Source organism: Anastrepha ludens, chromosome 3 (genome assembly GCF_028408465.1).
Source record: "Anastrepha ludens isolate Willacy chromosome 3, idAnaLude1.1, whole genome shotgun sequence".
In the NCBI taxonomy this organism is placed as follows: Eukaryota; Metazoa; Arthropoda; class Insecta; order Diptera; family Tephritidae; genus Anastrepha; species Anastrepha ludens.
The window spans coordinates 6,333,188-6,348,246 of record NC_071499.1 but is presented as its reverse complement, the minus strand read 5'-3'; the positions used below and the strand labels follow the sequence as shown (position 1 = coordinate 6,348,246).

The window sequence follows — 15,059 nt, the reverse complement described above, 5'->3', positions numbered from 1 at the left end:
AAGATCCAACACATTGATGGCAATGTTTTTTTAATCCTCTTTTTAATTGGCGCTATAACCGCTTACGCGATGTTGGTCAAGCTTAACAACGCGCGTCAGTCGTTTCTTTCTCGTGCTAACTGGCGCCAGTTGGATACACCCAGTGAAGCCAAATCCTTCTCCACCTGATCTTTCCAAACGCAGAGGAGGCCTTTCTCTTTCTCTGCTAACACCAGCTGGTACCGCATCGAATAATTTCAAAGCCGGAGCGTTTGTATCCATTCGGACGATATGACCCAGACAACGTCTTTACTAGCGTACTTAAAACAAAAAAGTGTTTTCAAGCCGGTACCTCTAAATCGCATCCGAGTAGTTTAATATTTCATATCTAGCAGTTTTTTAAGCACCCTCGTATTTCTAGATGGTGTTTTGAATAATATTAACAATTTCAGAAATAGCGGCCACCCTAATGTGCATGCATACATACATACATACATGGCTAAATAACTGTACTTAATTTCTTAAAGTTGCCCACTAAATATCGCTACCTTCTGCTTTCAATTTTCCCTTTTTATATCGTTCACTTGCATTTTCGCACATCCAACTTTCTAACTTGTAAATTAAAAAACAAAAAATTACACTTCTTGATTTGAAAACTTGAACAATTTGCATGCAGCAACAAAGATCGATTGTTCAGTTTCAACGAAGACGTCTTCGGTTACGGATTCAGGTATTTTTGATGCACAAAAACCGTTAGTTTTACGATTTCCTATCAGCTTTATTGTTCGCTAGCCTAAACGCCGGAAATGCAGATATATTTTACCAAATGTGATTTATACTTATTTCTCTTTTTTTCTCTTATTTGCTAATTGAATTTACCACACGAAACGTGCAACACACACAAAATGCTAATAATAACGGACATAATGCACAAATCGATGTTTATCTCACTACATACAAATATACAATGTGCAACTACGTGTGTGTCTACAAATACACAACTGACAATACAAAAAAAAATATAATCAAACGTCTTTTAGCCCTATACTGGAACAAACTTCCGATGCCGTACTACTAGCGGCGCATCAAGGCGACCTAAATATGGTAGTTAGCGCTTTCGTATTTACTAGTAATTTTAACTTAACTCAACTTTAACCAAATGCCATTCATTTGTGACTAATTATTTTTGAGTTTCAAAATCAATCTCACTTTTGTTAACAAATTGAATTCGATTGGCGCTCTTAAGTTTGTGACTAGACCAGTCTCTGTTGCACGCACCCAACTTTGAGACTCACTAAAATTTCACCCTCAACTTTTGTATGTATGTACCTGTATATACTTTACATCTGTATTGTCAAACATATTTGCATACGTATTTTTCAGAACGCTTTCTAAGCAGAATTTTGTGATCTTTTTCTATTTACTCGCTATTCGCCATTTTTGAAATGAATTTCTATTATAACTGTGATTAATTCTCAAATATTCATTCTCGCTGCTTACAGTTACGTGCACTACATGAACAAGGATACTCACTACAATCAGTAAACAAAAATGGACAGACAGCACTGCATTTCGGCTGCAAATACGACCACAAAGACATTGTCCGATATATAATATCGTGCGCATCACGACGTCTGATCAATTTGGCAGATAAGGATAAGTATGTATGCATATGAATATATGTACATATGTGTGTGTGTGTGTGTCACTCATTTGTTGGATGAATGTCATAGGCCTAAACAAAAAATAATAATATTAAATATTGGTGCGCAACTAAGTTCTCGCTGTTTGTCAACGGATGCCGCCTGCAGTGTGTGCAAGTCGATTCTAACATAACCTTAACGTCAAAAACCAAGCTTAGACATATGGTAAACAAACTGATTCGACATATGGTAAACAAACAGTTTCGACACATTAGTGATTTTGTTTTGGTATCATATACTTTTGGTTTTGTGAAAATGTCTGATTTTGTGCCGAATAATCGTCATTTGCGAGAAATGTTGATTTTGAAAACGGCGGCTGAAGTTTTTTTTCGAATGAAAGAGGAAAATCAACATTTCTCTCAAATGACGAGCGCTTCGAGAGCTACAAAAAGTTTATGGAGATACTGCTTTAAGTGAAACAACGTGCCGAGATTGGTTTCGTCGCTTCAAAGACGGTGATTTTAATGCTGACGACCGTCAGCGTGAAGGAAGGCCAAAAACCGTCGAAGACGCTAAATTGGAGGCATTTATCAATGAGGATCCGTGTCAAACGCAAGAAGAGCTTGCTTCAGAATTAGGAGTTACCCGTCAATCCATTTCCAAGCGATTGCATGCTTTGGGAATGATTCAGAAACAGGGGACTTGGGTTCCTTATGAGTTAAAACCGAGGTCACGCTGCGAAAGTTATGCTATGTACTTGGTGGGACCAAATTGGTGTTATTTATTATGAACTGTTAAAACCAAGCGAAACCATCACTGGGGATCGGTATCGACTTCAATTGATGCGATTGAGCCGAGCACTGCGCGAGAAACGGCCGCAAACGCGGAGAGGCATGAAAAAGTGATTCTACAGCATGACAACGCTCGGTCTCACGTTGCCAAACACGTTAAGACCTACCTGGAAATACTAAAATGGGAAATCCTTCCCCACCCGCCATATTCTCCAGATATTGCGCCGTCCTATTATCACCTGTTCCGATCGATGGCACATGGTCTAGCTGACCAGCAGTTCCATTCATATGAAGACATCAAAAAATGACTTGACCCATGGATAGCCTCAAAAGATGAACAATTTTGCCGCGACGGTATACGAGATCTACCAGAAGCGATGGGCAATACTTTCAATGATTCACTTGTAACCGTTTTTCAGAATAAAGTTGTATTTTCATATTTTCATGAAAAAACAGCGAGAACTTAGTTGCGCACCTAATAATATAAAAAATTACAAAAAAAAATGTTTCAGTTAAAAAATTGTTAAAATTCCAAAAACAAAAAATGTTAGTTAACAAAATTTAAAAAAAAATCTAAAAAATGTGTTTAGTTAAAAAATTTAAAAAGTAATATTTTTTTCAGATATATATATGTATATATATAAATTAAAAAAAAACAAATTTTAATTAAAAAAAATTATGATTAATAGCCTCGTCTCAATGGGCCCGTTGCACAGTGCGGCCGATTCCCGAAAAGCTGGCCAAAACTCAAAAAATTAAGTAATTGATTCAAAATTTCTTACTCGAGGGTTGTCGGGGTCGCTGATTACGAATTTGATCTTAAAATTTTGAAAATCCAGCCCCTTCCACCCCTATTGGCCACCCCCTCACGTGAAATAGCGTATATTCTAGAACATAATCAAGATGCATGTAAATTTATATGTTTTCGGGGTCGCAAGGTAGCAAGTGGTAGCAGCTGAATCTTGTTTTATTCAGTAACCATTACTTTTTTGAGTAACCTTTAATAGGTTTCAAAGCAGCATATGACGGCGTTGTATTACTATACAGTTTGAAAACTCAAATTTTATAAAAAAAATTGCAAAAAATGTATCTACGTATTGCTGCAGCTAAAAATTTTGTGTCGAGGTATTGATATGTACCAAAGATTTCTCGTATTTTACTAACCTTCCGAAGATGATTCCATTTGGTTTTGTTCAATTTACTCCATTACAAAATCTTTCAAATGTGTACAACTTTCACTATTCATCGACAGTAATACGATGTTCAAACGAAGGCCACGTTGCGACTGAAAATACAGAGGATACTTAGGGTACAGGACGTTGCTATGAACGGTTTTCACTACTCAAGGCATTACTGTAGCCAACCCAAAGACAAAAAAACTCTATCTAGAAACTTTTTTTTTCGACTTTTGGCCAGCTTTTTGGGAATCGGCCGCACTGTGCGTTGCGGCAACGAATTCGACTGACAGCAAAATAGATTATGTGCCGTACGCCATGCCAGAATGCACAAAAGTGCGGCGAAAATGACAACTGTTTAAAGAAGTACAATTTTATAACGCGCAAATTTATTATTATGTCAAATTAAATTCAGAAAATAATAAATTGTGAAAATTCATATGCGCCCTTATCTTTTTTATAAAAGCTTGAAAGAGAAAAGGCTAGGCTTAGCCAAATTGTTCTGAAAAATTAATGCGCGTTATAGTCGAAATTATGGACGCACCCACCGTCTACCACCATAAAATCTATTAAAACCCTCTTTCACTTCAATAAGCATTAATTTTATAATAAAGGGAGGTTAATTTTCAAGAGCTGATGTTGAATGCGAACCACACCTAAACGTCAACGACACCGTTGGACTTTTTCTTTGGGGTTATCTGAAAGAAAAGGTGTACGTCGATAAGCCAGCACAATTCAAGAGCTAAAGGATGAGATAATTCGGCACATTAACGGCATAGAACCTCAATTATGCCTCAGCGTCAGCGAAAATTTGGACCATCGGATGGAGGTGTGCCGCCGAGGCCGCGCTGGCTATTTGCCCGATATTTTTTTCCTTATGTAATTGAGCCTTACCAATATTATCATAATAAAGAGAAATGACAATAACTTCCTAAAAAATTGTATTTTATTCAAAATCAACACCGGCTCTTAAAAATTAACAACCGTTTACATTTCACAACCAACAAAAACCTGTTTATACACAACGAAATATAATACTTGCTTTCACAACAAGAACATATGTTGCTTTTCTGTTTATATGCAGCAAAACTTATATTTATCACGACACGTCAGTCAAAAACGTTGCCGCAATGGACACAAAGGACATATTGTGACAGCCCTATAAATACTGTACTCCGCACCTTGTACTTCAGCATTTACCGATCCTCAACGTTACGCCTATTTTTTGTGTACTATTGTATTAAATCCATTTTGTTGCATTTTTTAACTTTCTCTTTCTCTCTTTTCCTCTCATCCGCTCTCTTCCCCTATAGGGGACAAACAGCACTGCACGTTGCTGCTGAAAACAATCGCCGCGACATTTGCGTAATGCTGGTGGCTGCGGGTGCTAACCTACAGGCACGCGATCTATGCGGCAACACGCCCATGATGGTGGCCTTCAATAAAAACTTCACCGAGATTGCAACATATTTGGAAAGTAAGATGCTTTGCGCTACAATACATACAACAACAGCTATAGCGAAGAAACGCAATAAAATGCAGCACCAAAACCGTAATCCGTAATCCAGACAGCTAAATGAATAGGCTAGGCAGCTAAAGCTAGAAGTTAAAAAGCTAAAAATGACAAATCGCCCGCACCCTCCCAAAAACACCACTTCGGCTATTTCCCCGATAGCAATTATTGATTGCCACGAAATGCAGTAGTTTGTTTAAATAAAAAAAAAAAACGAAAAAGCAGAAATAAAAACAAAAAATTGCACTGGTTTATATTATAAGCTTTGTATTACCGTTATATGCATGTATTTGTAGGTTATGTAACTCTTTTGGTTGTGTTTCAAATTTTCTTTTGTGATTTTCATTCATTTTATGTTTAGTTGTTAATTTTACTATGTTGGGAATTTTTTATTTAAATTAATTTTAATGCTCATTTACCCCCTTAACTGTATTGTTTGCACTCGTATGTTAGAGCTGGTTTTAGGTAATCGATAGTAGAATTTTAGAATTTATTATTAAATTTTAATTTTAACGACACAAAATTAATTAACTTTACCTGTATATCTTTTTTATTCTGCTTCTGCATACAAATGATAAAAACGAAATTGCAAAAACAAAACAAAAAACATGAAAAATCAATGTGACAACCAAACATTCCATAACAATTAAGGTCAAGAGCGTTTTCTCGTAATGCAGAGACAGTCGCGAAATTGAGTCGAGACCACACGAGCAAAACTGGATATAAGTAGCAACAGAACTTAAGCAAATTAAAATTAGCATTAATTAAAGTAAACAATAGCATAAGTACACATAAATACATTTAGAAACTAAGTATTAAAATAAAATTTAAAAAAGCAAAAAACAGCTAAACAGGCAACAAGCAACTATGGGCACTCTGGAATGAAGGCTACGAAGCCCAATTAGAAATATTTTCACTATTTATTAGATAGATTTACGCTTTTCGCAACGCTTTTAACGGGAATTTGCATAAGAAACCACACAGCAGAGAATTCATGCAATCTAATTGATTTATTCGCAAACATTTAAGCATCATAAGAATTTTCGATTAACACACAAATCCACTATAAGTAATTGAGAGCAATTCTTCAAGCAGTAATCGTAATCAAGTAGTTTAATAGTTACCAACTGGAGTGAATTATACTCGTATTTAAAATTATCATTACTTCTTGAAACCAGATTTGATTCAAGCGAAAGAAAATTTAACGCTGAGACAAATTCAAAGAAAATTAGTAACGTAAGCTCGTAAATTTTTTCGAAGTCTAATACAAATAGCGCATAAGTATGCCACAATTAGTGGCGACTATACGAAAAAAAGCAAAAACAAAAAATACAAAATTAAATTCAAAATTTAAAATGGTAAGCAGCTCAGCAGGAGCGAAAGAAAGATTCATTTGTGATATGGAATTAATTATAAAGAATGTTCTGTGAAAATAAAATAAAAGCAGGCATTGGCCAAGTTTGCGCCAGCTAAAAAAGTAGGGCAGGCGGCGAATTTTGGTCGCAAGTAAATTTAAACTAAGCTTACATTAAATGTGAATTAACTTAGGAAGCTCTTCATAAATAATTTTAGTAAACTAAAAAATCGAATACAAATCTAGTTGATGTACGAAAAAAATATATGAACGGCGAAAATTGTACGCTCGCAACAAGCAAATGAGCAGCATGTAGCCTTAAAACACACATACACAGATACACACACACACACTCATACACGTATACTCATATTAAATACTTGAAATACTTAGGTATGAATGTAATTGCAAAAAGTTAAGAAATACTCAGCAAACACTAAAATGCAATTGAATTCACTTTTGTTTTCGAATGGCACTCGCTTTGATGGATATGAATTAAAAATAAAAAATAAACAATAAACAACACACATATTTCGTTTTTATTTCTATTGTGTTTTTTTTTTTTTTTTTTGTATCAAGTTACGGTTATTTTTGCGTTGAGTTTTTGGTAAGTTTCACTTTAATTGCTTTTCTCTAATTTTATTTTCCTAATTTATATTAAAAATATGCCCATTTAAAAACAAAAAAAATTCAAATTTAATTCAAACTTATCTTTGAGGCTACTACAAATACAATCGCCGCCTCTGCACTTTTTTTCATATCGCTCGTTTGCTGGAGAAACCTATGTATGTATGTATATACAGTCAGAGTCAAAAGAAAGTGTACACTATATATTGACAAGTTTTGACTGTTTACTTTTTAATTTCAATAACTTTTTTACAAAAATATAGTTCATACTACAACAAAAGACGTATAAATCAAAGTCTCGAACTTTGTATAAAAGTCGTAAAAATTTGACAAATTTTCATTAAAATTTCACACTTTTTACTCAGAATTTTTAGAAAAATTTTGGGTATGTAATTTATGGCTTATTAAATTTTGAACTTTGTGTAATATTTTAAAAAATTCGGCAAATTTTCATCAAAATTTCAAACTTTTCACTCAGAATTTTTAGAAAAATTTCGGGTATACAATTTTATAGCTCATTAAATTTTGCTTCAAGTAAAGCAAAAATTACACACCGATTCTTGAGAATTTTTTTGCTCGCGGTCCTATGCATTTTCTCCATTTAACGCCTACTCCACAATTTTTTATTTGGCAGAAAACAGCCAACACTGTCAGCAGAAAAAATTGTCAAAAATCAAAGCAAGTTTTGAACCACCTGAAACTTGCACTTTATTATAACAAAATTCAGTGATAACTTAGTCCTGCCATAAGTTATGTTACAAGTTAAGGGGGAACACTACTGTGATTTTTCAAAAAAATCAATTTTTTTTTGCATTTTCTTAAAGTATGCATTTGCATTTTTGCATTTTTCTATTCAAAAATATATAAAAAAATTTAAGCTTAAAATCTTGAAAATTGACGAAATTATACTTTACATATCATTTCAATTATCGCTACTTAATACTGAGCGCTCTCACTGAGCGCCGCCAATGAAAACTTTAAACGCGTTTTTTCTCAAAACGACTTTTCTGACCACGGCGGCCTCGATTTCTCGAAGTCTTATGAACCGATTTTAAATTTTTTTTTTTTTTTTTGTACATGTATTGGCTACAGTCGAGGATAACCGTTTTATAAATTCCAAAAATTAATATTTTTTCAAGCCTTTCGAAAACAAGAAAAAGGTAAAAACACAAGATCATTTTTCAAACCTGCACCATTTCCTCAAAAAACAAAAACCAAAAAAAACCGCCTCGTGCGACGATAGCCATTGATGTATAGATTAGGAATTTTTTTTGGTTTTTTGCTTTCAAATGATTTTTCCCCGCTGCATCGTGGCCACCAGGGTGCATCAGTTTTTTTTTTTTAACGTCATTGCACTAATATTAATAACAACTGGAATTTTTCATATTTTTTAATAAAAAATTGTGTCAGTATAGTTGAATATTTGTTAAATAAATTATAATTTGTCCGATCCTCAAATAATCATCACTACTTATAAAAAAAAAATTCATGAAAATCACTTAATTTTCACGCGTTCACAGTGGTGTTCCCCCTTAAGTCCGTTATGGATATGAAATTTTAATACTTTTTTAATGAAGTTGATTTTATTTAATTATGTAAATATTAAAAAAAAAATTTTAATTTTATTCGAAATGGTCGCCATTTGCTTTTACGCAGGCCTTCAAATGATTAGGTCATTCATCTGTTGTAGCACGCACAGTTTTTATGGATATTAGCGACGCTGCTCGAACCAAAGATTGTTTGAGACTCTACAAATTTCTGTCACAGAATTTATGGCAAGACTAAGTATAAAACTGCATGATGGAAATTCGCCGAATTTTTACGAATTTTAAATAGCCAATATGTGGGGTACACTTTCTTTTGACGCTCTCAGTACAAATATTTGGTCCCTTTGTTCCTGTATGGAACATAGGAAAAAAGTCTAACGCAAAAAAAATTATTAGATTAGATAAATTTCATAAATGAACACCAGCTGTACTTTTGTGCTGTAGTCATGGCGGAGGAAATTGAAGCTTCAGAGCAGTTTTCCCCGAATTTGTGGTTCTTTGCGTTATGACGTTCTTGCAGCAAACGGCCGATATGTACTTTTGTTCAAGGGACTCTGGCTATAAAAAAAAATTTAATAAAGGATCGGCTTTTTTCCAATTACTTAATTTTAGAATTATAATTTTTTTTTTGCTTAGGAAATTTGATTTGTAAAATTAGATGCCAGGAATCCAATAAACTAACAGACACAGCCAACTTTTTTACCAGGCATTGGCGTCGTTTGGTTAATAATCTGAGTAACCTGATTGGAATAATAAGATAAGAGCGGCAGTGCATCCAAACTCGGTAATGAAGATTAAAAGTTCTTAAGTTGCTACATTCCTAGCAGTAATTTCTTCCACACGAAATTTTCCTTTTTATACGCCCTCTAGGGTGATCTATTCCAAATGCGTCATGCCCATACCCATACAAGAACTAACGAACTCAAGAAAGAAGTCTCGTGATCATGAGAACCGCTGAAGTATCTCCGGCTAGACTCTAAAAAAAGTCGTGTTAAGTCCCCATTGGAAACCATCTTATTTACTTTTATCGTTTCATCCGTAAATGACGCCGAACATCGATTATTGATGCTGATATTGCACGTAAGTTACAGTTACTTGATTCAGTTCTGGCAATTAGAGCTGCGAATTGTACCATTTACGTGACAGATTCGTAATTCGTTAAATTGTTTTGTGCATTGTTGGATTTGTATTTCGTCGACGGATAATCTAACTTAAATACATAATAATATCCCTAAGTATGACCTGCTCAAGAAAATGGGAGAAAACATTGTTTCATAGTTTAAGTGACGTCAGATTTTTAACAGCTGATTTCGAATAGTTTAACGAAAATAAGGGAATTATTTGTGATCAAAATGAGAGCCAAATAAATGGGTTCGATGATGTCATGGAAAAGCTCTGTATTGTGGTCCAGTAAAAATTACAATAATGCAAAATTTTAAGCTAAACCAAAGCCAAGTGAGTCGCCAGACGAGTCATTAAACGAGTTTCTGGGTAAAAAAATTTAATACCACACTAGGCACGGACAGACCAACTATAAATTTGTTTCAGATCTCTTTATCTATATTCGTGACATGTGTTACTTGAGCATAATTTTGATCAAATTAAAATTTTTGGATTTGTATGTCTTACTTGAAAACTGTTTGGCGATAATTTGAGCGTGCATTTGAATGTTCAATCAAAATCCTCTCAGAATTGAACTGAAAATTCGAAGAAAGAACCAAAATTTGTTAAGTAACTCATTTTTATCCAAATCTTCAAACTTCAAACTTTTTTCTTTACCGTCTTTGTTTTCAAACGTACAGCCGTACAAATGTTGCCTAGAAACAAATATTGAAAATTGATTAGAGAGCGTGCTCAAATTTCACTGACTCGACTACCATTATTTTCTCGGTAGATGGATGTGGTGATCGATATCTCGTTAAGTATCGATCGAACAATTTAAAGTTTATGCTCGTTGTCAAGGTGACATTTCACACTAAAAATATGATTTTACTGTTTTTTGTTTGTTCCATTGAGTGATGAGTTACAGGGTTTTAACAATGGAAGTCAGCAAACATAAAAAACGATACATTTTACATTTTTTCTTTGATGAGGGCAGAAATACAAGACGGCATATGAAGAAAACTTAAAGTCGATTTGACTGTGTGTAGGCGTCTTAAATTGAATGGTTACTTTGGAAGCGAAATCAAATATAATATTACTAAATTTTACATACTTCGATATCCCTTGACTGTGGTGGCACTGTTTCCATCTCTATTTTCTAAGGGAATATTTTGAGCATTTGTACTTTGTACAGTTAACTTTTTTTACGTTTCTGATTTTATGTTCTTAATTTATGTACACTTGATTTAATGCAGTTGGATTCTAAAAACTATTTTCCTTTGAGAACCGAGTTTTGTGAATACTCAAATTTTTTATAATATTTTGTGTGATAGTTGAAAAATAATTTTCCAATTGACATATTTGAAATGAAAATAAAAATAAAAATAAAAATATGATTAAAAATAAAAATATGGATAAAAATAAGAATAAATATAAAATTGAAAATAAAATTTAAAATGAAAATAAAAATAAAAATATGAATGCAAATAAGAATAAAAATAAAATTGGAAATAAAATTTAATATAAAAATAACAACAAAAATAAAAACAAGAATAAAAATGGAAATAAAATTTAAAATAAAAATAACAACAAAAATAAAAATAATAATAAAAATGGAAATATAAATAAAAACAAAAATGGAAATAAAATTAAAAATAAAAAGGAAATAAGCATCAAAATAAATATGGAAATAAAATTAGCCCTTTACCGCATATGAGCCCATACATGGTGTCAGAAGGAGAGGAGGGTTTGTTTTATAGGTCACAACACTCAATGTAATAGACGACAATCGCTGAAGGTGCGAAGAATTTTGAACCCTACCCGCCAAAAAACAAAAACAGTCCATTTATGGTATTCCAGATTTGATTCAATTTTATTTGCAAATTAAGTATTATAAAATAATTCAACAGTAAAACGCAAAAAAATTATCTTTGATTTATGACATTTCGAAATAACCTCACTTTTGTGCAAGCCGGTGAAAAAGCAGAATTCAAGAATTGAAGTGCGAGTGATTAATTTTCAAAAACGATAAGTAAGTAAATTTAAGTACATTTTGACAAAAAAAATATTTTCATGAAGTCGATGTACTCATCTTTCTTGACGCATAATAAGGTTTCCGCTTTTCAACCGTTTTCTATACTTTACGACTAGTTTTGTACATACGATTCCGTAAAAAAACAAAAAAACCTTTTTCATTCTCCTTTCTTTTAATTTGTCTTATTGATAATTAAATGAAGCTATTTCCATCGTAAAACATTTTTTTTTTTTTGCAACGCTTTATTAATTTATGCAGTAAAGGGTTAAAAATTAAAATTAAAAATAGAAATGAAAAAAGAATAAGAATAAACAAAAAGAAGAAAAATGGAAATAAAAATAAAACTTGGATTAAAAAAAGGAATAAAAACAAAAACAAAAAATTGGAAATAAAATTAAAAATAAAAGTAACAATAAAAATAAAAATGAAAATAAAAACAACAATAAAAGTAAAAATAAAAATTAATGAAAATAACAGTACAAATAAAAATTAAAATTAAAAAGGGGAAAAACCAAAACATTATATAAAACTTTTTCATTATTTTTCCTTCAATATGTCTTTAATTATTATTTTATAACTAAACAAAGCTATTTGCATCGTGAAACAATTTTAATTTTAATCAATTTATGCATTAAAGCGTTAAAAATAAAATTAAAAATTACAATGGAAATTAAAACTAATATTAAAAATAAGCATAAAAGTAAAAACAGAAATGAAAATTAAATTAAAAATTAATTTGAGGAGTAGATCACTAAGAACATTTACCAAAATTGTTTGCCTTATAATCAACATTCATAAAACTTGATTTCCTTATTCAGCTCCCGGAATTCTTAAAAATGTATGCATATAAGTAAATGCATATGAATGCATACATACATATATACATGTAGAAACTATTTAGAGTAAATTAGTAGTGTCGTAAGGTAACTATCAAGTCAATTAATTCAAAATACAAAGTAAGTGCATACATACGAGTATATATTTTCCTTTAAGAATGAAAATCATATTGTAGTCTAGTACAGTAAATATGTATTTAGAAATCTACTTATAGTTAGCAAGTACGGAAAATACGTTTTCTTACCACATTTGCATGCACATTTATGCGCGGCAAGAATCCTATACTCCATTAAATACGATGAACAACGGTAAAACGATTTAGAAATAAAAACAAAAAACGGCAGCATGCAAATTTGGTAAGAAAAAAGTGAGCAGCACAGCAATGGTATTTATGTTTTGGATTTCATTAAAGTTTAAAGCAAACACAATTTATTGCATTTTTATTCAAGCCCCTTAAATTTGCAATAAATTGTTATAAAATAGGAAATTATTTATATATACCTGCGTGCATATGTACATATGTAGACATTCAAGGGTTAACAAACAAAAACCAATGAAACGCAAACACATACATACAAATGTGGTATGTATGTGCATATGTGCAAGTATATGTATGTTTACATATAAATTTATACAAATTTAAAGAACCGTTAATTTGAAAATTACTTAAGAAACTTGGTGAATAGAAAAAGGAGTTAAGTATTGTATTAATTAAAGAAAAAATATACTTCTAACGTAAAATAAATAAAAAAATGAAAAAAGAAGAAATACTGAAAAGCAACTGACAATCTACACTACTAATACAGACATAATTGCTATACACGTTAAGTCTTCGAATACATGCACGATTTTCTTTTAGTAAGTATATTAAAAAATAAAAATATATAAAAATTAAAAATATATAAAATATATATATGTACTAAATAGTACATATATTTTGTAGTAGTAATATTTATTAAAAATAATATTCAATTAATTGCAAAAAAAATCGTAAATTCAAAATAAATATTTTTTTCACACTTACTATAAATTTCGCAAACAAAAAATACTAAATAAATATAAATTGTATAAAATAAAAACCAAACTACAGTGCGCTCGGGAAAACGTCAACTAATTAAAACCACGAGTGTTGACGTTTAACAAATTGTTGACGTTTATAAATGTAGAAACTTTTAATAAAAAAACATATTGATAGTGTGCTTTAAACGTTTTTATTGACTATAAACTTAAACTAAACATAAACAAATACAAAAAAAGAACAAAAAAGGCTTTCAGCCTAACTAAAACTAAAGGAACGCATTTCAAAAGAGATCACATTTCACATACATACTTATGCATCTAAAAAAAATCGGTTATTTTTTTCTGTTGTTTTTTCCTTTCCAATACTTGGAGGAGAGCTTTCTCTCGTAAACGTCTTAATACATTTAGGTCATTTTGCTCAACATTCTCGCATTGAGCCCAATCTAAAGCCCGGTCAAATATTTCGACAGCTTCGTTTGGTTTTATTGTCTGTACATTTGTACTCGTATCTAAATCGTTGTCATCATCATCGGTCACTTCTAACTCCTCAGCTTCACACGAATTAGAAACATTACCCAGTAGAAAATCTTCATTCCACTTTTGAATGGATGGTACTGTATAGTCAACCTTAAAAAATGTATAAAGTTACTGGTCGTGTCGTTAAAATAATTTTATAAAGCGACAAACCTGAGGGTTTATTTCATAAAGCAGATCAACTGCGAGCTCCATTAGTTGTTGCAGTTCCGAGTTTATTTTTTCTTTCAATATGCTTAACGGAATATCTTCCTCCGGATCTGTCTCATTTTCCGTGAAACGCTAAACATTTTGCCAGCATTTTGCCATTGTATCTTTGCTAACTTTATTCCATGCGGCTTCTAAAAGCATAACACAATCCCTTAATGTAACAGCTTTCATAGAATCTACTAGATCTGATTTTTTGCTGTTACCATGGCTAGAAGACTGTTTCTATAATACAGCTTCGTTATTTTAATTGCGTTTTGATCCATTGGTTGGATAAGTGGGGTTACATTCGGAGGAAAGAACATTGCAACTATGTTTCGATCTTCTGTTTTAAGTTCTAATTCACTTGGATGAGATGGAGCATTGTCTATCAGAAGGAGCGCTTTAACTGGCAAGTCCGTTTTTAAAAGAAAATCTGTTACCTAAAATTAGAAAATCTTAGCTATTAAAAGCGATATTTTTTCTATAGCAGAACAAATATTAACCTGTGGCACAAAGGATTTATGAAACCAATCGTAGAAAATAGCTGATGTCATCCATGAGGATTTGGATCTCTTGTACTCAGTTGGGCAGTTAAAGTTTTTGAAAATGCGTGGATTTTTTGCCTTCCCAATCACCAACAATTTAAGCTTATGATTTCCGGAAGCATTAGCACAACATAAAAAAGTAACGCGTTGTTTTTCTGTCTTTACGCCC

The 15,059-nt window shown here is 32.1% G+C and overlaps 1 protein-coding gene across 8 annotated transcripts in view; it reads left to right on the top strand.

The window, feature by feature from the left end:
- LOC128856950 (eye-specific diacylglycerol kinase-like) overlaps positions 1–6,544 on the top strand; it is an 87,504-nt gene extending 80,960 nt beyond the window's left edge. For 4 of the 8 annotated variants that reach the window (XM_054092416.1, XM_054092414.1, XM_054092418.1 and 1 more), the window contains 4 exons: positions 656–709; positions 1,020–1,083; positions 1,482–1,639; positions 4,902–6,544. In XM_054092416.1, coding sequence (XP_053948391.1) covers positions 656–709; positions 1,020–1,083; positions 1,482–1,639; positions 4,902–5,151 — 526 coding nt within the window. In that variant the 3' untranslated portion in view covers positions 5,152–6,544. Of the gene's footprint in view, positions 1–655; positions 710–1,019; positions 1,084–1,481; positions 1,640–4,901 lie in introns of those variants that run through there. The other 4 variants (XM_054092417.1, XM_054092420.1, XM_054092419.1 and 1 more) reach the window with 4 other exon arrangements.
- The last annotated feature ends 8,515 nt before the right edge of the window (positions 6,545–15,059 follow it).